The sequence below is a fragment of the Patagioenas fasciata genome, chromosome 4 (genome assembly GCF_037038585.1).
Source record: "Patagioenas fasciata isolate bPatFas1 chromosome 4, bPatFas1.hap1, whole genome shotgun sequence".
Lineage (NCBI taxonomy): Eukaryota > Metazoa > Chordata > Aves > Columbiformes > Columbidae > Patagioenas > Patagioenas fasciata.
The window spans coordinates 27,016,387-27,041,288 of NC_092523.1; the positions used below are offsets into that span (position 1 = coordinate 27,016,387).

Sequence of the window (24,902 nt, forward strand, 5' to 3'; positions counted from 1 at the left end):
ACCCTGAGGTAGCAAACAAAAAAAGATCAGAGGAGAAGGCACAAGTGAAGAATATTCTTTTATGGTGGTGCTGTGTATCAAGTCTTACTTCATCTTTAATGAATCAGATTCACTGTGAAAATTGATGGAAATACATCTGAAAAACATGAAAAGTGCATCAATACCTAATAATAATTTTCTTTGATGCATGTGTTTTTCAGCTGTGACATATAGAGCGGCACTCGCTTGTCTGAAGTGACAATGAACATTTCCTATCAAAGGAATAACTGAAAATTTACTTCTTACTCCATTATAGTGTCTTTGTGGAAAAGGCAAAACAACCAGATACTGATTCTTTAAAGCTAGTAAAAGCAATCAACAAACTATATATAAAACAAACAACACTTACTTGACTTACATGCTTTATTATGGGAATAAGGTAAATCATCTCTATTTTGAGACAAAATGTTCTGCTATGGGTGGATTCTTTAAATTCAGAGGCTAGAACAGTGCTCAGCTGCTTCTGAAGAGCCTTTGTGAGTTGAATGAAAGGGAAAATTTTGTGTGGCGGATGGGCTTATGCCACAGGAGACTTGATAGCTCTTACAAATCTGGTATGTAGACATGTTAGTTAGATACACTGCATTTTTAACAGAAACTATTATACCTATCAGGCTGGTGCAAAAGTAATTGCAGTTTTGGACTCTTAATTTTAAATCATAACTAGACTCAAACACATCTTTATTAATCCAAACAGGAACCATTACAATCAACACATTTTTGCCAACAAGAAATAAGTTTGTTTATTCCTGTAGCATAAAAATCCATACTTCAGGATTCAACGAACTCTTGGAAAGCATTTTCTGCATCCTGCTGGTTGTAGAAGTGTTTTCCCTGACAAACGTTCTCAAGACACTTGAAGAAGTGTTGGTTGGTTGGCAAGAGGTCAGGTGAATATGGCGAATGAGGCAAAACTTCATAGCCCAATTCGTTCAACATTTTTAGTGTTGGCTGCACGATGTGTGGTTGGGTGTTATCGTGGAGAAGAATTGGGCCCTTTCTATTGACCAGTGCTGGCTACAGGTGTTGCAGTTTTCAGTGCATCTCATTAGTTTGTTGAGGACCCTCCTCAGATGTCACGGATTCACTGGGATTCTGAAAGCTGTAGCGCATCAGACCAGCAGCAGACCACGAGACAGTGACTGTGACCATTTTTGGTGCAAGTTTGACTTTGGAAAGTGCTTCAGAGGTTCTTCTCAGTCCAACCACTCATCTGGTCATTGCTGATTGTTGTATAAAATCCACTCTTCATCATCTGTCAAATCTGATTGAGAAATGGACAACACTTCAAGGATTTTTTGAATTGTTGGTCAGCTCACGAGGCACCCACTGATCGAGCTTTTTCACCTTTCCAATTTCCTTCAAATGCTGAATGACTGTAGAATGGTCATTTGGCAGCTTCTCGTGTAGTTGTCAGAGGATCAGCTTCGATGGTTGCTCTCAGTTGGTCCTTGTCAACTTCCGATGGCCAGCCACTATGCTCCTCATCTTCAAGGCTCTCATCTCCTTTGTGAAACTTCTAGAACCATCACTGCACTGTACATTTGTTAGCAGTTCCTGAGCCAAATGTGGTGGTGTTGTGAGTTGTCTCCGCTGCTTTATGACCCATTTTGAACTCAAATAAGAAAATTGCTCGAATTTGCTTTTCATCTAACATAATTTCCATAGCCTAAAATAAATATAAAATAAACAGCAAGTAATAAGTCAGTAGCAAAAAAACATAAAGGAAGAAAAGTGTGTTAAAATGATGTATAACATAACCATATTTATTTAAGAACAAATTCCAATATCAAGTGGCACATTTCAACAATGAGAAAACAGCAGTTCTTTTTGCACCAACCTAATAATTACATTATTAATTTAATGAGCATAAAAATGAATTTCATTGAAGGAGTGAATTTGGTTTGAGTTTGTGTTTTCTTAAATATGCCTTATAAAGGTAAGATGAGATGTGTTTTGCCCAAGTTTTTCTATTTGAAGTAGAAGCATAACCAAAAGTGGGCAAGGACAGGTAACAGAAACAGAGGAATGGAGACTTTGAGATTATTTCTTGATTTTCGTTTCCTAATTGACTCCCTAATGTTGCTTGTGTATTTAATGCTCTCAATAATCATACTTCTGTTACGTTAATCTATTCATGTAACTATGATTTAAGCCAATTAAGATAGAAGTACTTTCAAATACTCTCAGAGGATTTTTCCCCGCTCTGTTTTGATATTTCAGATCTGACCAGTTTAGTGGTATTTGTATTCTCCATGCATATCTATCTTGTATGAATGTATAAATTACATACATATATCTCTGCATCTCCTCCATTTTAAGATTTGTTTTGAAAACTGACACACAGACAGCAAGGCCCATACTGACCAAAGGAGAAATATGCTTTGGAAATGAAGAGGAAAACTTTGTTGTCAGAGGGAATAATAGAGGTCATATAAAAAGTCCGTCAAATGAGAGGATGAAAAGAAAACAATCCAGTGTTAGTGTTTGATTTGTGTGACATCAAGGACGTTTGCTGTTCAAAAGCTGTGTTGAAGGGTTCTGTTTCTGGAGTTTTAAGGATCTTTCAGCTGATAGAAGTGTTTGAATAAACTCTTCAAGAGATTGCAGTAAGAATGTAGATGGTTTTTTTCTTTATTTATTCACCTGACTCAATAGCTGGAAGACAGGATGATGCCTTCTGCTGCCTTGGAGATGAGATTTATTTGCAGTAAATTTCTAGTCCATCCAAGGCTGGACTTGCATAACGGAAATGAACTGAGAGACCATTAAAAACTCTGCTCCTATTTTAATAAAAAGTCAGAGTGTTTTATTAAGAAATGTGTCTAAAACTTAAAATTTATGGAACAAAGAATGCAGAATGTAATTTTTACAAGATCATCACTAACTTTTAAACTGCTTTCATTTAGTTTTGATTATGAAGATGCAGGATACCAGACAGCAGACCTTATCAAAATGGATATTCTTCTAAATGGAAATCCAGTTGAAGAGCTGGCAACAATCGTACACAAGTAAGTTGACTGGATTCTCTGTTCCAAAGAAATAAGACTTGCTATTAATATACAATGCAAATATATTTGTCATATAATGCACATATATATATATGAAAACAATATTGAGGATTTCACTACATCGCCACTTTTGGAGATGATCTGAAAAAGAGGCACTTAAGTGCGAGGTAATCATCTTTGTTTTTTTTGTAATGTTGGACAAGGTAGGAGAAGGAAGTACAAAATGACAGTCTTTTAAGGGGCTGAAAAAAATTAAATTTTGACCAGTATAGGAGATGCCAGATGAATAATTTATGGCACTTATTATTTATTACTGAAAAACATGAAAAAAATGATTTGATGTTCCAAATAATTAATATTCTACAGAAGTTTGTTGTTATCTTGTCTCCAGCCAAAATACCAGGAGAAAGTAAATATTTATTGGATGTAATTACCTCATTTTTTTTCTAAGATGATTCAGTTTCTAGAAGTTTCTCAGGAATAACTGTTTTTCAGGTGAGAATAGTGCCTTCTGGTTTCCAGCCTCTGCCTGTGCTTTCTTCTCAGAAAGTCTTTATAAGGCTCCCTTCTGTAACTTCAGCATCCCTTTCTCGTAATTCTGAGATCAGCTTTTTCAGGTGTGGGAGATTTGAGGGATTTTCTTGAAGCAAATGGACATTATATGGAGCTGAACTGAATAGGCGTCTGAGGCCTATGTATCGAGCAAGAGTCAAGTAGCCTATGTGCCTTACGTGACTGTGAGCAGCCTTGAGCAAGAACAAAAGAAAGTGTGTCCAGTGAAGAAATTAAGCATCAGCAAGTCAGCAATTTTGTAGTGAGGTAATGCTGAATGCTAGAGCTTGAGCTAGGTGTAAAAGATCCAATCCCTTGTTAGTTTGCGGTGCATGGATGGTAATTGTTATCCAATCACATGCAGCCTGTAGATGCTTGGACAAAGCAAAAATATACTTAAGGAGAATTGTAACAAGCAATAAATGGCTTCAGCTGGATTCACACTGGATTGTGTGGAGTCCGTGTTGTTCACCCTCGCAAGTGGTGACCCCGACGTGATACTTGAGAATTTATGGCGAGGGGATGACTGCTGAAGGAGGGTTAAGCCTCGGCTGACCGGCACGGCTGGACTGTGACTGGGACAGTCTGTGGAAAATAGTCGGAGAGAATCCAACACTGTTGCACAATGGACACTCGAAGGTGAGGTGAACAGCTGGGGGAGAGATGGGGCAGAATGTATCTAATAAAGAAAAAGCAATTTTGCAGCTATTCTCGCATATCCTATCTAGGAGAGGAGTGAAATATGAGGAAAGTAACTTCAGAAGATTATTAATTTGGTGCCAGGACAATGGGTTTCCTACCGATCCGTCAGGAGCCTTTCAAACAGAGACTTGGGAAAAAGTGGGAAATGTGCTGTGGGAGATGATTAGCCATGGTGAAAAATAGGCTAATGGCCTTGCAACCGCCTGGTGCTTGATAATCATGACATTGCAACAGTTAAAAGCCTAAAAGACTACAAGGCCTGTTCCTGGCATTGAGTCCGCCATTGCAACAGTTAAAAGCTGAAAAGACTGTTTACGAAGCTCAGTGATTCGAAACAGGCATTTCCAGTTCAATTGCCAGTTAAATTGCAAGTGTTTTCCCCTGATCCAACAAAATATTCACTCCCAGAAGAAGAGCCATCAGAGGAACTGTCTGCACCTCTCCTGGAAGAAAAATCACCAGGAAGACAGAACCAGTTTAATGACAATATGGACACAGATCAAAATGTGCTGTCTGATCCTACGAAGAAGAAACCATTTTATCCTCCTTTGCCACCATCTACACCACCTACTCCTGATTTGCCTCTGATACATCCTGGGTTTCCGGATAAGCCCAGATGGGCCCAAGAGCTTATTCGGAAGCCGGAGGATTTAGAGAGACAACAAAAGATTCAACAAGCAGACCAAGAATGTAGAGAGGACACGATAATGCGTAGACTAGAACAGAACATCTCTGATAAACATTCCAGGGGGACAACGGGGAGTGCTGCAGGTAGCAATCCTATCATGAGGTGGCAGGGTGTCATAAAAAATGCATTACTTGAGGGAGAAGTATTACCCTCTGCATATCCAGTAATGCTGGGAGGTACTGGGAATGATGGGAGACAAAAGCCTCATTACTGGGCTCCTTTTCCATGGGAATTAGTCAAAGAGGCAAGGAAATGGGTAAAAGAACATGTGTTACCGTCACCTTTTACTCAGGCATTTTTTGACAATATTTTTACTACTAACCTTATGACTCCATCAGATTCGTGTGCATAGATGCAAATTATATTAACACCAATGCAGCAGTTACTTTGGCGGACATGCTGGTATGATCTGGTGGGACAACAGTAGTGCAAAATTTAGAAAGGGGGGATGGTGATACACTAAGGACAGCAACCGTTAATATGCTCACAGGACAGGGAGAGTTTGCTGATATGCAAAAGCAAGCCAGGTTAGTTGTGCCAATACTGCATCAATCAATGACCTTAGCCAAGGAAGCGATGAAAACACTGCCTGAGGATGGGAAAATTATACCACCTTGTATTACTGTTAAGCAAGGTCAAAATTAGTCTTACATGGCTGTTTTAGATCGCTTGCGCAATGTGTTGGAATGGTCACAGTTGACCGATCCAGTTTGCAAAGCACTGCTTATGTGTCTAGCAGTGGAGAATGCTAATCCTGCTTGTAAGTGCATTTTACAGGAGCTGCCAAAGAACGCATCCCTGGTTGGTATGCTGGTGGCGTGTTCGAGGGTTGGCATGTCAGAAGAACAAACCAGTTTTATGGCTAGCGTTTTTGCAGCAGCCATAAAGCCTTTGATTCAAAAAGGAAAATCAGGTCATAAAAAGACACAGTGCAGAGCTAGTAAGCCGGGACAACAGACAAATAGAAGACTTGCAGGAAATGTTGAAGAAATTCACCATTGTAGAAGATGGATTGAGTGGGTGGTTAGCAAGTCTGAGAATTACAGGATGGCTGAGGGATGTGCTTTTACGTGGATTAATAATGTTTGTGATTGTTGCTATATTGTTAGTTGTACCTTGTTTGATAAAATTGCTCGAACACATGGTATCCAAAGCCTTTGTGAATGTTTGGTTTGCGCAGAAACAAAAAGGGGGAATTGTGGGAGATTTGAGGGATTTTCTTGAAGCAAATGGACATTATATGGAACTGAAGTGAACAGGCCTCTGAGGCCTATGTGTTCAGCAAGAGAGCAAGAGTTGAGTAGCCTATGTGCCTTACGTGACTTCAAGCAGCCTTGAGCAAGAACAAAAGAAAGTGTGTCCAGTGAAGAAATTAAGAGTCAGCAATTTTGTAGTGAGGTAATGCTGAATGCTAGAGCTCGTGCTAACTGTAAAAGATCCAATCCCTTGTAGTTTGCGGCACGTGGACAGTAGTTGTTATCCAATTACATGCAGCCTCTAAGCATGTGGACAGTAGTTGTTATCCAATCACATGCAGCCTGTAGACGTGTGGACAAAGCAAAAAGATACTTAAGGAGAATTGTAACAAGCAATAAATGGCTTCAGCTGGATTGACTCTGGATTGTGTGGAGTCTGCATCGTTTACCCTCGCATTCAGGTTTTTCTTTTTGTGGTTTGTTTGTTTTTCCTTCTTAAAATACAAACTTGTAGTTGCTAAAAATGTGTATATTTTCGTATTTTTTACATAACTGTGATCCCAAAATCTTTGGAATTTCTTAACTTCAGAAGATTGATGTAGGAAAATGAAACCTTTAGTTTATCCAGAAAGATCCTGGGCCTGGAGTGAAATAACTCTTTCGTATACATTTGCAACTTAATGTGTTTTTCATAAATAAGCCGTGTTTAGCAATCTACCTGCATCTCTTTACTTTGAAACCATGGCAAATGGAGTGGGCCAACCTTGCAAAAATTACTTACTGCTTTAACATGTGTTCCTTGATCAATTTAGCTTGCACCCCAGAACTGCTTCACTCACTAAAACTAATGATAGCTTTTCTTTTACCTTTAAATTGCAAATAAATTTTTGAACTTGTAGACAGCATTCATTCTACTCCTGCTTCGGTTATCCTGAGTCCTCTCACTGTAAATAGAGTATGTATCTCTATAACAATAATTATGCTGAATTACATTCATAGCGAAAGAATTACTGAAATTACTGTAATATCAGTGGTAAGCTAACCATTATTATTTGTCCTAATTATACAAATATCTCTATCTTCTAAAACTAATGCTTAATGAACATTACTTAAGTACTTCAACCTTAAGCTGTTTGCTTTATACAGGTAACAGGGAGTCATGTTGTTGCTACATGAATACATGTAAAACTATTTTCAGCTGTTTTCAGCTGTTGCTAAAATATATTTGCTAAATGTGGATTTTTTCAATGGCTTATGAGAGTATCTGTTTAGTAGCTTCTTCAGCCCTTTTGTCATTTTTCTCTTTCAAAAATATGAAGCATATGCAGATGCTAAAATATAGCTGGATAATTTTTATTAGTAGATGGCAAGTACATTAAAATGTTTTTTGTTTTTTTTCCTGCTTTATAAAAACCAATGTTTTAAAAATATTTCTCTAATATGTAGATCTTCTGACCTTTTGAGCCTACAATCAATGAAAATCCTCCTTGACCACCTAGTTTAAAAATTCCATTTGAAGCTGTGACAGTTTTCAGAATGGCTTCAGTGTGATAGATAATCTGGGTACTTAGCATAAATATTTTACATTTATTTGAAGACCTTTTGTTAGTATGAAACGGGTGACATAGATCACTTAGATGCAAAATTATTTTCTGATCAGCTTATGTTTTGAGTTAAAAACTTTTACTAAAATCTTTCTATCAAACAGTTTGTTCTATGGATATATTTTTGGGGTTATATTAGTCTTCCTGAAAACGCTGTTAACTTTCTTTTTCAGTGACAAGGCGTATGCTACTGGTAAATTTATTTGTGAACGTTTAAAAGATGCTATTCCTAGACAATTGTTTGAAATAGCCATCCAGGCTGCTATTGGCAAGAAAATCATTGCAAGAGAAACGTAAGTGAAGCCCTTCTGTTTCCCTTTTATTTTTTTTTCCTTCCTTACTTTAAGGTACTTAAAATACATACTTGTAATGTCTTCCCCAGTAGTTTTATACATTACAATACCTGCAGTTTACTTTAAAGTCATATTTTTCTTGTGTATGCTACCGGACCTCTTGGGGAAACAAAACCAAAATATTTGAGCTGTGACTATGACTAAGGACTTTATATAAATTTAATTGAAAAAAATGTGTTTTTATTTTAAATAGCTTGTGGTCAGCATTGTGCTTAGTGTGTAGAATATAACTTGCAAAACCCATGTGTCCACTTCCTGTTTGGCACTGAAAAACTTCCTTACTGCTGAAAAAAAATAGCTAGTTATGGAATAGGTTAACCGCTGGGAGAATCAGCAAAAAAAAAAAAAAAGGAAAAAAAAAAAAAAATTGAACTGTGCTTTTCCAAAGGAAGTAGGTTGCAGGCTGTTCTTAGCAGCACATGCTTCTTTTAGAGCAAACTGTTTCCTTGATCTGTTTCTTGTTGCACTTTCGCTGCTTAAATAAAATTCAGATTGTGATAAAAGAATTAAAGGTAGGGATCCAAGCAGAGGTGCTGTAAGAATTTGTGTGTACATACCTATATAAACACTTAGGTAACACTGTGAATCATAGAAGAAATCCTAGATAAGAATGCAAGATTGGAATTTTTATGTACATATTGTACACCCTAAGGGATATTTCTAGAATTGAGAAATGTGAATTAAGTCTTCTGTTTAGAAGTTTGTTTTCTGTATACAAAATATAATGCGTAATTCCAATGAGTCTTACAAAACCAGAAGAAAAACAATGCCTAGTATTTTGACAACTTAGTATTTAGCATCATGTATAGGAGATGTTCTGATGTGTTGAAGTACATATTTTATTTTACAGGCTGAAAGCTTACAGAAAAAACGTTGTGGCAAAATGTGTAGGTATTTTTTTTCATTGTTTTGATGTTTCTGATGTGTGTAGTCTTGCTAATGTGACAGGCGTATCTTTTCCTAGAAACCCAGCAAAGACACGTTCTGCTTGTGCTCCAACATTTCACTGGGATATTAACAGATACTTTTATTTTTTTATTTTAAAATTCAACTCATATAATCTCTAGTTGCAGCAAGAGTGGATCAGAAAGAGTAATGGCTTTTTCAAAATTACACATCTAGAGTGAACTCAAGAGAGCTGTGGCTGTGCTCACTCCCATCTCACCATTCTCTCATAGTTTTAGACATATAGTAAGTGTATGTGTGTGTGTACACACACATCTGTGTAACTTCATGTTTCCTGATTTTTTTTTTTTTCCAGGTGTGATTTAAGAAACTATAAAAGTGCTTCTTTAGAGACTGACTGTGATTAGACTTTTACCTGAGTTTTCAGTAATACATCATGACAAGGCCTTAAATACGCAGTAGTTGACTATGAACAACACTGGACAAAACTGTAGGAAAAACGTGATGGCTCTTACTTGTCTTTAGCTCTCTGAAGCGAACACGTTGGAAAAAATTAAGCAAGTGTCCCTTTTTCACAACTATTATGGAATTTTTCTGCTAGGCACATATATCAGATGGTGTTTGCTCAACATAGAGAAGGGTTCAGTTATCTTACCTAGACGTAAACACCTAGTGCTAGTAAAGGTGCCCCAGTGTATCTGAGCTGGCATTCTGCTGCTGTTCCAAGATCTGGATAGCCTATAGGCTGTGTCTAATGTCAGCCATGCTTATGTAAATTTATATGTTTAGGTAACTCGGTTCAACTCTCAATGAATGTGTTCTTTTTAACTATTGGCCTTTTGGGATACGTGGAGTGGAGTAAATACGTGGAATAGAAAATAATCTTTTGTCACAATATAACTAGCATTTCTGACTATTTTTAAGCGTTTGAGTTTAGTGTTGCTGAAATTTACTGTAGTTGCATTTAAGCTTACTAAAACACTTTTTCATTTTCATAGTATGGTGGAGACATTACAAGAAGAATGAAGCTTTTAAAGAGGCAGGCAGAAGGGAAGAAGTTGATGAGAAAAATTGGCAATGTGGAAGTACCAAGAGATGCCTTTATACGTGTTTTAAAGAGACAAACTGACAAATAGAGATCAGTGACATGCAGGTGATTATTCTCTCAACTTTTTGTAGACACTAGCATGATGAGCTAATGTATAATTTATCACTGTGAGAGGGAACATATTTGACTTTAAATGGTGTAAATTAACAGCATGTGGGAACATAAATTGAAAGGACTGTGTACTTAAAATGTACAGATACTTGTAGATTATTATGAAATTAAAGTTATTTGACTTAACTGAATGTAAGTGTTCATTGTTTTCCATTGGGTTTCATTATTTTCATACTTCTAACGCTTAAAATTTAACATAAGTATGTTTTATTTTTGCCTTGCAAGTCTTTGCATAAGAGAACAGCAGCAACATGGCAAAGAGTTTCTAAAAATAATTGTTTGTCTATACATACCTTTCAATGAGAAAAAAAAAAAAATAGTTTGAACTGTTGCCACAAAAATATCAAACTACTTCCTGTTTTACTTTCTAAAGTTGCTGTTGTCAGGAAATCATGATGATGCCAGGAAAAACTAATCCTGTCTTTTTTCAATGTACCACATTATTTATTTTAAACTTGTTGAAGTGTGTCAGTTTACCATGAGGACAGCCTAGCTGTGCTAATCTCCGAAGAAATCATACGGTTTTTATATATGAAAATACAAGATACTTAACTTCTCCACCAATAAGACCAATTCTGGCCTTAAAGAATTCCTTTGGCATGAAGATTTGGTTAGAACTTGTCTTAGTGTACTTGCTGATATTTTACTTATATTGTTCACATACTAAAGTTTGTCAGTGAGTTCTCACTTGAAAGCTGTGGTTAAGTGTGCTTGATATAAGTTGTTGCTTTTGGAAGCGTAAACAAAACAATCATTAACCGAAGTCAATGACCATTCTAAATACTGTGGTCACAACTGCATGCCGACCTCCAAAAGCTTTGTAGTGGTTTAACCTGAGCTAGCAATACAACCATGATGGCCGTTCACTCACCCCCTCTCCCAGTAGGGGAGAGAATCAAAAGGGAAGGGAGAAACTTGGATTGAGATAAACACAGTTTAATAAAATAACAAAATACTAATACACTACTAGTAAATATATATATAATAGAAATAAAGATACACAAGGCAATTCCCCACGAACTCCATCCACACTAAGCAGCCAGTCCCACTAAGTGATACTCCAGTCCTGAACAGCTGATCAAACAGAAATTAAAAAAAAAAAAAAAAAAAAAAGAAAAAGGCAGAAAGGCTCAGCGGCCTGTGCAAACAGCAAAAGGCTGAACTGAAACTCCTGATCCAAACTCCCCTGGCTGCACCCCAGAGCGAGAAAGAGCAGAAGAACTACCTGAAAGGTCCTGACTCTCAAATACGAAGCATGATGCTAATGGGATGGAATACTCTTATTGATCAGTCTGGATGTCAGTCAAGCTCTGCCCTATCCACGCCCCCCATTGTTGAAGCCTCACACCTGTGGGCAGAGTGCTCAGAGTGTCCTTGGCTTTCAGACCAGAGCAATTAAAAACATTAGCTTCGTGCTGGGGTGTTACCTCTTGTTCTTAAACCAAGTCCAAATGAGTGTGCTAGCTATGGAAAAGAAAGGTTTCTAACTGCATGAAGAAAATTAACCCATTTTTAGTCAAACCAGCACAAATTTTTAAGCTAACTTTTTTAGATCTTCAGGGACTAATTTGTGTCTTCTCAGATCTTTACTTCTTGTTACTAAATATGTTTTAGAAAACAATTTCCTAGCAATACCTGCTGAAGTACTCAATCACCAGGAAAGCCTGCTCTTAAGTTTAGACTTGTAACTATAATTTGAGATTTATTAATCAGAAGCTAGTTCTTTTATTTCAACCTGAGTACAAGGATTAATTGGGAAAATTCTTGGAGGGGTTGAATTGAACTGGACACCCTCAGAGGTCTCTTTCAACCTACATTACTCTGAGGGTCTATAGAGAAAGGAGGGAGGGAATTTTGATACTTCAGTGGTTTGTTGTTGTTGCTGTGTTGTTTTTTTATTGTTTGAAGCTGCTCCGGCTGTACTGAAAAAACAGATCTGGATGTGAATAAGATATCCTGTAACTAATAAAGGTACAGAAGCTGCTGCTGCTACTACTGATCCTGAAGACAGGAAAGATGCTGTAGACAAAGACTCACTTTCATTAACATAATTAAGTTTGCAGTAATGCCATCTTAAAATATAGCACTTGAGAACATACAAAGATATCTTTAGAAAGTACAGATATATTAATATCTGCTAAAAGCAAAGGAACTAAAGCATTTTTTTTATATTTATTTCCCCCCCTTTAAATAGACATAAAAGAGAGAAAGTACTGGCTCTGTACTGAGGAATAAGGCAGAGGCTAAAGGTAAGCTAGAGATTATCCAAGTAGGAAATCTTTCATAAAGTAGCTGAGTATGACACATCAAATATATTTTACCTAATTAAAGGGAAGCTACATGCATGGATAAAGCTGCCTTGGGAATGAGACTAGAACTCAGTCTTTTTGCCTTATTAGATCCATCTGAAAAAGAAAAAATACAAATTTGTAATCCAATTCCAAGAGGACTTGTATATGCTGCCAGTTTTGAGAAGAAAGACTTCAAATTAACTCATTAGTACTGTTACTGTTAGAACAGTAAATGAAATATTAGTTTTTGATACAAAATGACCTATCTAGTCACATTTTCCCCTCCCCCCTCAACTTTGAGACATACTTGAAAATCCTACTGAGAAAAAGAAGAATAAAATACTAAAGTAGATGTGCTAGGCTAAGTTTGAATTTACTCATTTACCCAAGAGCCCATAACTTAAGACTTGCTGAACTTGGAAATGCTTGTGTTGCTGTTTACATATTAACAAGGAACTGCACAGTAACAGGTAAAGCTTAATATAACTTACAGGGTTGACTTATTTTTAGTAGTTGACAAGTTTGGAAGGTACTGCTATGGAAGAACTGGCATTTCTTAAGAAAGCAACTGGAAGTATCTCAGAGACTGAAATTATAGAAACACCGTAGCAGTATAAAAAAACTCAAGTCATTAATTTATAGCGTATGGAGTAGAACGCTACATCCATTAGAATTCATAAGTTAGAAAAAAGTTTAACAATAACAGAAAGTAATTGGAGAACAACTGAAGACTCTTCATTAAAAGAGCCCCACTCAGACAAGTATTGGTACTACTGTAACAATATTTAAATTGGCCTGTGTTTAGAGAAATTTCAATGGTTATGAGTGAGAAAAGACACTAATTCTTTGGTCTCACATGTCTTGAGAGGAAACACCTCAGTTAATGACCTTGGGAAGAGGCAGAAAACTGAAAGGTGATATGGAATAAAGAAAATAAGCTGCAAGAAGAAAAGCTTTTAGAAGTAGAGGTTATATAAAAGCTATGGATTTCCATTCATGCTTGAGCCTAAATTCTATTGTTTAACAGGATTCCCAATTTTCCCACAAGATAGGTCATGATCATTAATATAAAAGCATGCTTGAATTCCTTTAATAGTAACTGAAATTCAAGATTATTTTGGTCTGATGCTTTTTATAATACACGTTTATTTTATAAAGTGAAGTCTTCACTGAGCTGTAAAGACTAAGAATGGTAAGTGTAACAATGCACTTTGTGTGTCATATGCTACATATAAGTAAAAAAGTTGAGTCTAAAGCCTGAAAGCCTGTTTTATATCTGTGCTCCTTCAATCTGCTGTTAAGAACTGAAAAACTACACCTACCTACCCTGCTTGAGACAGCCTCTACCATTCTTTTGTAATTTCATAGAATCAGAGTCTAGGCTTGAAGGGACCCTTAAAAGACCATCTGGTCCAACCCTTTAGGTGACCCTAGATGAAACTACCTAGCACTGTGTCCAATGATGTCTTGAAAACCTCCAGCAGTGGGGACTCTACCACATTCCCAGGGAGATTGTTCTAGTGCTTCTTGCTTCTTCCATGAGAAAAGGAGTTCCCTATGAAGAAGAGCCTCCCTCCTCTTTGTAGTCACCCTTTAAATACCAGAATACTGTGATGAGGTGCTCCTAAGCCTTTTTTTCCTCTAGTGAGAACACTCCAGGTAGAGGAGACCTAACTGACTCCTTATGCAGCACATTCTCCAGCTCTTTGATCATCTTTGTGGCTTTCCCCTGGACCCTCTCCAGTCTGTCCCTGTCTTTCTTGAATTGTGGGGAATCACAACTGGACATGATAGTCCAGGTGCAGCCTGACTAACACCAAGTGGGATGATCACATCTCTCTCTTTGCCAGAAATGCCCCTGTGGATCAAATGCCCCTGTTGATCCCCCAGGGTCAAATTTGCCTTTGCTGCTGCAGCAACGCACCTGCTGCCTCACGTTCAGCTTGCTGTGCACCAGGTCCCAGCAAGGCTGCTCCCCAGGTGCACAGCTTGGGCTCTTTGCTTATTCCACTCAAGGGATTTAGACCAAATTCATGTTAGTGCAGCCCCTGGGCTTACTGGGCCAGTATTCTCAACTATAAAATAGGATTAGTGTGTAATGAAGACTATCCAGCTATCATCTACCTCTGTTAAAGGTTAAATTATTGGGGATTATGCTTTGTTGCACTTCTATTATTGGGTGTTACAGGTTGTTGCACTTTCTCCCAGTAAGTATGTTACACAAGGGCATGCTCCTCACCACACCCCCCAACAACAAAAAAACAACACAGCAAAAAAACCCATGACTACCACAGTCTATATCAAACTCTTAACTTCCTCCCTTAGGCGGAAGGAGGCACAAAATTCCTAACATCTGCATGAAACCCTTAAGTATTTGTTCATGTTAATTTATATTCAAAACAAAACAATTTTTAAGTGATAGATTTAAGTTTTACTTATATTCAAAGTAGGAAATAACATTCCTTGTAACAACCCAATGTTTATAATGATACAATGAGAGGTAACTATTACAAAGTGATTAACAGTTGACTTTACATGATCATGTATTAAACTTGCAGACATATTCCTGTAAATTAACATAATTTCAGGCATTTAATAGTAATATCAATGGTACAACTAAACAGGTACCTCCAGAACAGAACATTTAGATTTTTCCTTATGTATAAAGCTCAATTGCCAAAAATATAAAAATCCTAAAGTAATTTGAAATACATGAAAGGAAAAAGTGCTATGGCAGAAGTTTACTATTTTTATCTGTGGAATAATTTATAACTTTCAAGAATTTGGTGCATTTTTAGGCACTGTTTTTGTATTTTTATTTGCCTGAATTGTACAGCAGGACTTGAGATGCCCAAAAACTATTTAAGATAAATTTAAGGCAACCAAGTGCAAAAGCTCAGTGTACATTAGATATATGTAAACAGAACATTTCATAGTAAAAATTCTACAACTATTACAAGTCCATAGTATTGACAAAGGCCAAACCATTCTGCCTAGCAACACAAATGCAAAATGCAGTTACACTAATCAAGCCAAGAACTACACATTCCTGGAAATAAAATACCATTTTCTCTAACACAAAGCAGGTGCATTACATTGCTGTGCTACAAGTGCTCTGCTTTTCCCCCTTACATAACATGCAGCCTCTCACAGGTTTGTTTGTTTCATTTAGCTATGTACCAGCCAACAAGAGAGCTCCCAAAGTTAAAGCAAAATGCACAACACAGCAAAGATGGAATGTGAATGTACAGATATTGGACCTTTTTTAAAAAATACAGTACCTAGGATTCCTCATTTTAAACATTTTTCACCATATTGCATAGCAGTGAATTCATCTGCTACCTAAAACTGTTGTTGTTGACCCACATGGAGTTCCTCTTCGATTCTTCTTTCAGTTTTCTTTCATACTGTACAATGGGTCCACAAGCTTATTGTGCACATGCATTAAACCTTGGGGGGAAAGCAACAATGCCAGCTTTACATTAGTTATACTTCGGCAACATCTCTTTCTAGCCACATTTTTATTTGGAGTTTGCCTCAAAGTATACTTTCTAAATTGTTCACTGAAGAGACTAACAATAGCTATTTAAAGTAGTTTAAATATACTTGAATACTATCGACATGTTCAGTGCTAAGGCAGCAGGGAGGAGTTAACAGACCCATCAAAAAGCAGATCTGGAATACTTCAAAATAATTGAATACATGAGATCCACCGATCTTCCTTTGTATTAAAAACCGCATAACAGCAACATAAAGTTCCCTCATACCACAGTTTCTCATAAAAATCAGATGTACACAGCTTGAATTGCAATGTTCTAGTATTGTGGTATTACTGTCTTTGTAATTAATACTGTATGTGTGGTCCCAGGCAGGCAAAACCAGACTCAAAGTATCCAGACTGTTAATGCAGATTCAGAATTCCAGTAGCTGACCTGTTTTCTATTCAAGCTGGGCTTTTTTTGGTCATGTATAAAGTCATCTATAGCTGTGATTAGGGAAGTTGTTGGGTTTTTTTTCCTATTCAGATACATTAATTTTGGAAAGTGCTGAAGAGAAGAGCAGTTAAAAAAAAAAAAACACCACAGGCAGTACTTTCTGTACTTTGTTACAATTTAGTAATAACGTTATGTATATCTAGGCATGTATGACATTCAGTCACTGGTATGTTTTTAACCTCATTTCAGCTTAAGGACTAATAACAGTAACTGATTGGTGTTCACAGTCTGCAAAGTCCATTTTAGCACCAAACTAAAGATTAATTTCTAAAATTACACATTTAAGTAATACGCAACCTTAATAGTTCTTAAACCACAAAAGAAGTCTGACAGTAGTGCACATTTTAGTGATTATCTAAGGCAAAGAATATTAAAATACCTTTGCTATATGATGGATCTGGTGGCAAACCTAGTGTCACTGTAGTTATTCAAATTTCATGTTACTGCAATCTCAGGCCATTACTGTAGGTGACCATAACATAAGACATTTTATGCAGCATCTATTTCTAATCAGTGATTATTTAAATGCAGTTGTTACTATTTTCTTCTCCACTTGGTGTCACAGCCATACCACACTGCCAACACACCTATAACTGATTCAAGAATCCACCTCATTTCTGTCTCTAGAGGTAATGATGTCACTTCATATATTTTTGCAAAAAAACCCTCAAACCTTCAAAGGCAAAATAACTGAAGAAAAGAGTTTCTTCAGTTTCATGAAGGGTAACTATTGGGATGATGTACATAGAAAGGATCAAGTTAATACTTTTCAGGCATTTAACAGTAAGCATGAAAATATTAAGTGTACAGCTGCATACACTACTCAAACTAGAACCATGTTTTGAACTTTAAAGCATCCTATTTCCTACTAGTGTTCTTCTCTTCTAAATTAGGGAAATATAATCACCCCCTTCCTAGAGGCACAAAAAAATGCTTACAAAGTATTGCCTCTGCCATACATAATGAAGGATATTAAAGTACTGTTAGTGAAATTGTTTCAGGAAATAGAAACAAAAGCTTTTCTAAAGGTATGCAAAGTCCTTACTTGATAGATGCCAACAATTATTTCAAAAGGAAAGTCACTGTATGTGCTAGTATGCTTTGAATAAACAGATTTCTGCATACAGTTTTAAGAGCATGCATCAGTATGGAAAAACTATACTGAATTAACCAATTTGTAAGTTAAAAAGTATTTTTCCATTTCATTCTGCAAGAAAGTTACCTTTCCCTTTTCCAATAAGAATATTTACATACACTTGATAATTTTAGCTTCTGATAGTTTTTTCAGGAAGTTGGAAAAAAGTGAAGGTAAGTTATTCTAGTTACCAGACAGTGTGGTATTTGATCATCAAAAGTAGTTAAAGTTTCTTATAGTACCTTGAGATTTTTAAATGGTGAAAAAATATCACAGTAAATAGCTGCCATAATTAGCAGTCATTAAGAACTTCCTAGCTTACTAAGAAGTCTAACCTGAAGATCAAGAATCAGAAATAATTCCAAATCTGACCCACACTGATTTCTCCACCATCTTAAAAGCGGAAAATCTGACTGATTGAAGAATAGGTAAAATTAAGAAAGTTTAAGGTAAACAAACTTTTTAAGAATTCTATTGCTCTGTATTATAGGATAAATAAATACAGTGTGACACAACAGCACACATTCATATACTGTAGCCCTTGGTTTTTTAAAGCAACATTCAGTGTCATTCATACCTAGTAATTGTACATTAGGTTTATATATTTCCCAAGCAAAGCTTTTGTTTATATGAAATACAGGACTGAAGTTAAAAATTTATCCAAACCGTTAAAGAAGTTTGTCTTTGAAAACAACAATAAGTACTATCTAGCCGTGTGATACAAGTGAAGACTAAAACACCCTGCCCCCCCCAGTACATAGCAGAGAACAGCATGCTGAAAGAATCCAAATTTAACAAGTTGGCCACAAATTATATCAGGATAAAAATCACATTAATGCTAGAATTGCAATCTAATACATATATGGACACTGGTGATATAAAGGCCTAAATAACAACTTATGAAATTACAATCTTGATCTCAGATGCCTCAACTATCATAAGTATCCATGCTAGTGAGAAAGGAGATGGATTTACACTATTACATTTGCTGTGCCAATATAGTTAGGAGAAAACTACTTTTCTCAGCTTCTACAGTCTTAGTGAAACAGAAGTCACTACTGGGAACCCCCAAATAACTACCAAAAATCCCAGCTTACTTTAAGCTTGCCTCAATATACCTACTACAAATATGAAAAGCACAGTAAAAGGCTGCAATGTATTAAGTCAGTATAGATTGTTATGCCAATCACACTGTATGACAAATGTCCTCAGGTGGCTTCAAAGTCAGTATCACACATTTCAAGCTTACTAGACAGCACATTACAGCACATGGCAAAAGCAGCATGAAATTATATCAGGATTGATAAATGCATCAAGTTTTCTTTAAATGAAACTTTCCAGTGTTTTTAAGACAAGTATTCTGGAGCACCAGACTGCTTCTCTTTTATATATATAGATGAAGATTACTAAACTATCATTTCAAATTGGAAGTAAATGGAATATTTTTCTAAAGCGGATTTTTCAGGAATGTAAGAAACACAAGTTATGCCTCCTAGCACTTTTCCATTCACAAGAAATAAGTTAACAGTAAGTATTTTGAATATATAACATTATACATTATCTACTGTAAAGTGTTGGAAGGCTCCGACTTAAATGAATATAATTTAATTTTTTTATTTTTTAAATATGTTTAACCTCCGATTCAGTGCTCACCTTTAAAGTACTTCACAGTTTTAACTCTTAGTTCTAAAGTAGCATCTTCATCACACACGAAGATAGTACGAGGGTGTTGCTGGAAAGCAGAAACTGTCCACATGTGATTGACTCCTTCTTCGATTGCCTTGTACAGTGCAAAAGCCTTATGTGCACCTGTTATAAGAATCATCACCTGCAAAAAAAAAAAAAAAAAAAGAGACACTTTACTTTCAGTCCCAGTATCAGTACTAACTAGTATTGAAAACAGACACATGCAACTAGAACTAAATGAGTTCTTACTTCTCTAGCATCCATCACTGTACCCACACCAACTGTTAGCGCCATAGTTGGTACTTTAGATAAGTCTCCATCAAAGTATTTAGCATTTGCCAAAATTGTGTCCATTGCTAAAGTCTTTAATCTTGTTCTTGAAGACAAACTTGATCCGGGTTCATTGAATGCAATGTGGCCATCTGGACCAATGCCTTTTCAAAGTTAAAAACAGTAAATCATTCCAGACCTGTGAGTCAACAAATATCTTTAAACACTGTAAATGAATAAAGTAGTTTTAGGACTCATTCTTTTCTTTTGGTTCCCAGTTTTCAATAAAAAGCATTCAAAACTTACTTGAAATTAAGTTATTAGAAACTTGGACACCAACCATTCTCTTTTGGTATTCATACAGATTCTTTGTTAATCACAGAACTTTCTTAAACCGTAAGTGAAAAAAACAGTGAGTTAAACCAAGATATGAACACAGTGATTAAACAGTCAGTGTATTTGTTGTAATCACGACCAACCATAGAGCATTTCCTCATACCTCCAACAAACAGATCAATCCCCCCTGCTTCTTCAATTTTCTTTTCAAATGCATCACATTCTGCCTGTAAGTCTGGAGCATTCCCATCAAGGATATGAGCATTATTTGGATCTATGTCAATGTGCTTAAAGAAGTTATTCCACATATAGGAATGATAGCTCTCTGGATGATTTCTGGGAAGCCCTGAAATCATTTAGAGTGAAGTTAACATATTACAAGATTTAACCAAACAGGCTTAATTCTAGTCTATGCGTAACCAATGTAGGGCATACAAGACAAACTTAAGAAGTCAGATAAAGCAATACTTGAAATCACAGTGAGAAGAAAAAAATCCTCTTGGCATGCACAAGGTGAATGGTTTAACATTTACAAGTGTAAAGTCTTTAAAAGAAATGCAGTCACAACACTGTGACAAAATAATTTCTACAGAAATACTGTGAAATAATTCACAAGCACTGACTTTAACCCAGGATCCACCTGGACTAGTTTATTATTTGCATTTTTGCAGATAAAGGAATAGAGAGAAATGCTTAAGATGAACCCATGGACATCAGTCAAACTTAAAAGTACAAACATACTAGACTGATCTTGTGCTTTGTCGAGTATTTAACTGTTTTAATAACGGAAAAAAAATTAAGAATAGTGTATTCTCAAACAATTAGCACATCTTACCTACATATTCATCCATGTTGAAAGTCTTCACATATTTGAAAGAGAGATCTCCATTTCTGTGATATTCTATCAGCTTTTTGTAGCATCCCAAAGGTGTACTTCCTGTTAAATATAAGTTTTTCTACCATTCTATTTATCTGCATAACCTTTTCAGTGTATTTAAATCTCTTCATAGTCAGATTTGGCTACAATGCTTTTCAACATAAAAGTAATCTGTCATTTCTCAATTACTATTTCTGAGCTTCTCAAACTTTATCACAACTTTTTATGTAAATCAAATCCATATTTAAACAGAAATATGTTGGAGTATTACCAAAAATACATTTGACATCTTTTAAATACTGTATCTGTTAGCATGGATACAAACATAGTTCTAGGTTTAGTCATTTACATAGGCTTTAAGTAAGACTTGCCTGTTGGTAGACCAAGTGTGAAGTATCTTCCTTGACTTGGCTTGAATTGGATAATACGATTACAGATGTATTTTGCTGCCCATTCACTAGCCTGGTCATAATCTTCAAGAATTACTAGCCTCATTATAGCTGTGAGAAGCTTGTATGATAAAATAAACTCAAACCTGGAGAAAATGTCAGAGTTTTAAAAATAAGCACCCCACAAATAGTTGTAAAATGTTTAGATTAGAGAGGAGATAAAAAATGACCTTTTATATTGGTGAAGTATTGCACTAAGTAACATATTTTACTTGCATAAGCATATTGCACACTTGCACTCCTAGTTCAAGCTGGACTGTGGGACAACCAAAAGAAAAGCTACAGAATCCAAGTGATTACAATCAAAATATTTATTAAAATTCACAAACTAATTTAAAGTAACTTGTAGGAAAAAACTAAAACAAAGAAAGAACAAGCCATTTTGAATTTCAATCTTTTAATTAGTTACTATTGTTAGAAAAGAGGAAATACTGTGCCTTAAATAAAGGCAAACAAATAAGTAAACAAATACTGAAATTAACTCTGGCTTCTCATGAGCATCTGAATGCCTGAAATTTGAAAAACAAGCCTAGAATTACCCCATTATTCCATCTTCAAAATAGATAACTGAAAGTAAACAATTAAAACTCCTTTCACTCCTATTCTAGCCCCATAACAATGCTTCGGCAAGCTTATTAATCTGCAAAAATATGACAATGCATTTGAGATAATTTGAAATCTCTAAAAATCAAAGAAAAAAATACCTATGTGTTTTTTTTTTTTTTTTTTTAATTTTCAACATAAGTCAGCCGCTCTTTAAAGGCTCCAATTTTGACTGCAAGTATATCAACTATTAAGATGAATAATTAGAAAACAAGCTTGGCTGTTAAAAGTACATGAGCATCTCTTGCATTTACATAAAACTAATTTTTGCATGAGTTTTTGCTTAACAGAGTCAGGTAATTATCAGAAAGACTGAGGCTCTTTAGCCAGTTCACAGTGCATTACTCTTCTCTTCCCAGGTCTGAGCATTCTTGGCATTAGCCAGAAGACAACCTAACTGTCAGAAGCAAAGGCCAACTAAGTGCCAAACCACCACTAGCATGCACTACTCTTAGTTAACCCCAAATAAGATACCAGTTTTAGCAGAAATAAGAAACAAACTACAACAGTGTTTAACAGGATGACATCTGTACATCCTACCAAACAGGGAAGGACACAAACACCACGTTCTGCTGACTCTGCTGCCTCCTCTCCCGGACAGTGAACTCGTGACAAGCCAAACTTACCCTTGCGGAGGAAACACTATGGCACAAGTCCGGAAAAACTGAACACATTTCCCCGCGGCTTTAGGGCAGCACCATAAAGCTTTAACGATTTCACTCCCAGAACACGGTGACACCCTCCGAGAGCGACCCGCGAACGGGCACCGCAACGACCGCGAAGTTTTGGCTGAGGCTACTTTTCAGGGTGTGGTTGGCGAGTCTACACTGTTGGAGGGAGAGCCCTACTGCACAACCGCCTCCGCCCCCCGCCCGGGGCCTGCGGCACCGCCGCACCCGCAGGGCCGGCAGCAGGGCCCAGCCTCACCCCGCCAACCAGCGCGACGCTGTCCGGCCCCGCTCACCCCCAGGAAAGCTCACAGCTGTCACCAGCGGAACCAGGGCTGACAAGTCAGTGCGGAAGGAGGACGGGAGCAGGACAGGACCAGCACCCAGCGGAGCACCCACCAGCCCCGCTCCTCCGCCGCTAACAGCACCCGGAAGCACCTGCGAGGACCGGAAATAGCCTCGCGGGGCAGTGCCGCGCATGCGCGGGCCAGCGGCCTCCGAAGGGCGCGTTTTGGGGCAGCCGGGCGGGGCTGTGGGGGAGGGTTTCATGTTTGTTTCTCTCTCTCTGTCTCTCTCTTTCCCTGGGAGGAGGGTCTATGAAGCAGCTGATGGGGTGGGTAGGAGCTGCTGTGAAAGCATTTATCTGTTTTATACGGTGGATTAGTGTGTCTGCGTGAGGCCTTTCCTCAGCGCCCCACTATGGGGGAAGCACGTGACACAGGTTTTAATGAGAAAAGTTTGCATTTAACTTCAGTACTTACTTAAAACGGCTGCAAAAGAGGCTGTTTATAGTTATTGCAAAAAAATAATATGTAAAGCATTAATTTTTCTTTTTGCTTTAAAAGCAGTCAAATAATTTCATAGATGTAACTAAGTTGTAATCTAATACAGATATGGTATGATAGATCTTAATGATTAGGAAAGGGTTAGTAGTCCTAAAGGGTATTTCTTCAGAATGAGTGGTGGAAATGCAAAAGAGTGAGCTATGGAATTCTGAATATACGTGCATGAATATGCTGTAGGTGTCACTGAGGCCTTGCTGTGTTAAAGACCAGGGTAGATCTCTTTACTGGGAATCACTATGACTGATGAAAAACATTATAATTGAAGGCTGCTTGGGGAGGTGGTATATAAAAAAAATAGTTGTAAGGAACATTTAATGGAGAACTGTTGTCTTTACATAACTGAGGACTTGGTGCCTGACCCCAGCAGGGGGGAAGGACCGAGAGACATCAGACTATGAATTCTTAATGTAATACACAGTCTCTTCCCAGAATATGTACTGACACCTGTGTACATACTGATATATGTACTGATAAATTAATATAGGGAGAAGAGTAGCCAAAGTACCAGGAATCCATATCTTAAATAGATTGATAAGAGGAAGGGTATTGTGTGTGTCGGGATAGTCTTTAAACTCTGAAGTAACCAACCAATGGGGAACAGGGGAGGGAAATTGTGGCCAGGATTTTGGGGAGATGCAAGCAGGGGATTTTTGCCCTGTTAGGTGTGCCTACCTTTAGATAGAACACCCGGTCTTGCAAAATCATTATTAAAATATGCTTTGCCGTGAGATCCTGCCTGGGCCTGTTATATTTGCAAAATAATTGTTTCCTGCATCTGGAATCACACTCACATGAACATAATATGTTTTCTGGTAACCTGATTAGAACTACTGCAATGTAGTTTAGAAAGATTGAGTAATATTTTGCCAAAGGCATGAAGGGTGCTTTTACAACCTTGTGAGAAAAAATATTGGAGTCTTTGAGGCTTAGCAGGCAAGCAATAAAAATATAATTTTTTTCAAAATCTCATGTTTTGTTTGAATATAACTTTCAAATATCAGCCACTTGATTTAGCTCATGTCTGTTCTACATAGAAAGTCTTTGTCTCATAAGTTGTATTAGGTCCTAAAGGATATTGCTTTCTCTTGATTAACGTTCTGAGCCTCTACTGCTCTCATTGTTTCAGAGGATGCTGCAGTAGAGGTTGTGATTTTCAAATCTCATGTAGTGACTAAGCTTGGCCTCTGGAGTTTAATTCAGTTTTTCCTTACCTGTATGGACCACATGTAACACTTCAGTGGTAAACTAGTTTTGCGTATAGCAGACTACTTAACACATTTCTTTGGTGCCTACGTGCCTAGGTTAGCAGAGTTGTAGGTAAGATCCTTTTATTCTCGTGGTGTCCACTGTTCTCTGAAATGAAAGGTCAATGTAAGAGACTACTTACTAGTTTTCTCAGGGTCCAGTATCTATCTGTGCTTCTCTCTTCATCAGCTCCCTACTGTCCTGCTAATATTGTCTATTCACTTTCTTTGCA

At 37.0% G+C, this 24,902-nt stretch overlaps 2 protein-coding genes across 13 annotated transcripts in view; one reads left to right on the forward strand and one right to left on the reverse strand.

The window, feature by feature from the left end:
* GUF1 (GTP binding elongation factor GUF1) overlaps positions 1 to 10,401 on the forward strand; it is a 24,584-nt gene extending 14,183 nt beyond the window's left edge. For 3 of the 6 annotated variants that reach the window (XM_065836991.2, XM_071807436.1, XM_071807439.1), the window contains 4 exons: positions 2,949 to 3,050; positions 7,966 to 8,085; positions 8,996 to 9,032; positions 10,050 to 10,401. In XM_065836991.2, coding sequence (XP_065693063.1) covers positions 2,949 to 3,050; positions 7,966 to 8,085; positions 8,996 to 9,032; positions 10,050 to 10,187 — 397 coding nt within the window. In that variant the 3' untranslated portion in view covers positions 10,188 to 10,401. The other 3 variants (XM_065836992.2, XM_071807437.1, XM_071807438.1) reach the window with 3 other exon arrangements.
* On the reverse strand, positions 389 to 23,034 carry GNPDA2 (glucosamine-6-phosphate deaminase 2). Of its 7 annotated transcripts, none has more exons than XM_071807443.1 (7): positions 22,840 to 23,034; positions 21,232 to 21,395; positions 20,819 to 20,920; positions 20,147 to 20,329; positions 19,627 to 19,811; positions 19,345 to 19,519; positions 389 to 1,708 (listed from the first exon to the last, which is right to left on the reverse strand). In XM_071807443.1, the coding sequence occupies exons 2-7, from the start codon at positions 21,353 to 21,355 to the stop codon at positions 1,686 to 1,688; spliced, it is 792 nt and encodes a 263-aa protein (XP_071663544.1). In that variant the 5' UTR covers positions 21,356 to 21,395; positions 22,840 to 23,034; the 3' UTR covers positions 389 to 1,685. The 7 variants fall into 7 exon arrangements, with proteins under 7 accessions (XP_071663544.1, XP_071663543.1, XP_071663541.1 ...); XM_071807442.1 differs by lacking the exon at positions 389 to 1,708 and adding an exon at positions 14,970 to 16,011 and having other exon boundaries at positions 20,819 to 20,916; positions 21,228 to 21,395; XM_071807440.1 differs by lacking the exon at positions 389 to 1,708 and adding an exon at positions 14,970 to 16,011 and having other exon boundaries at positions 22,840 to 23,033.
* Positions 23,035 to 24,902: the final 1,868 nt, after the last annotated feature.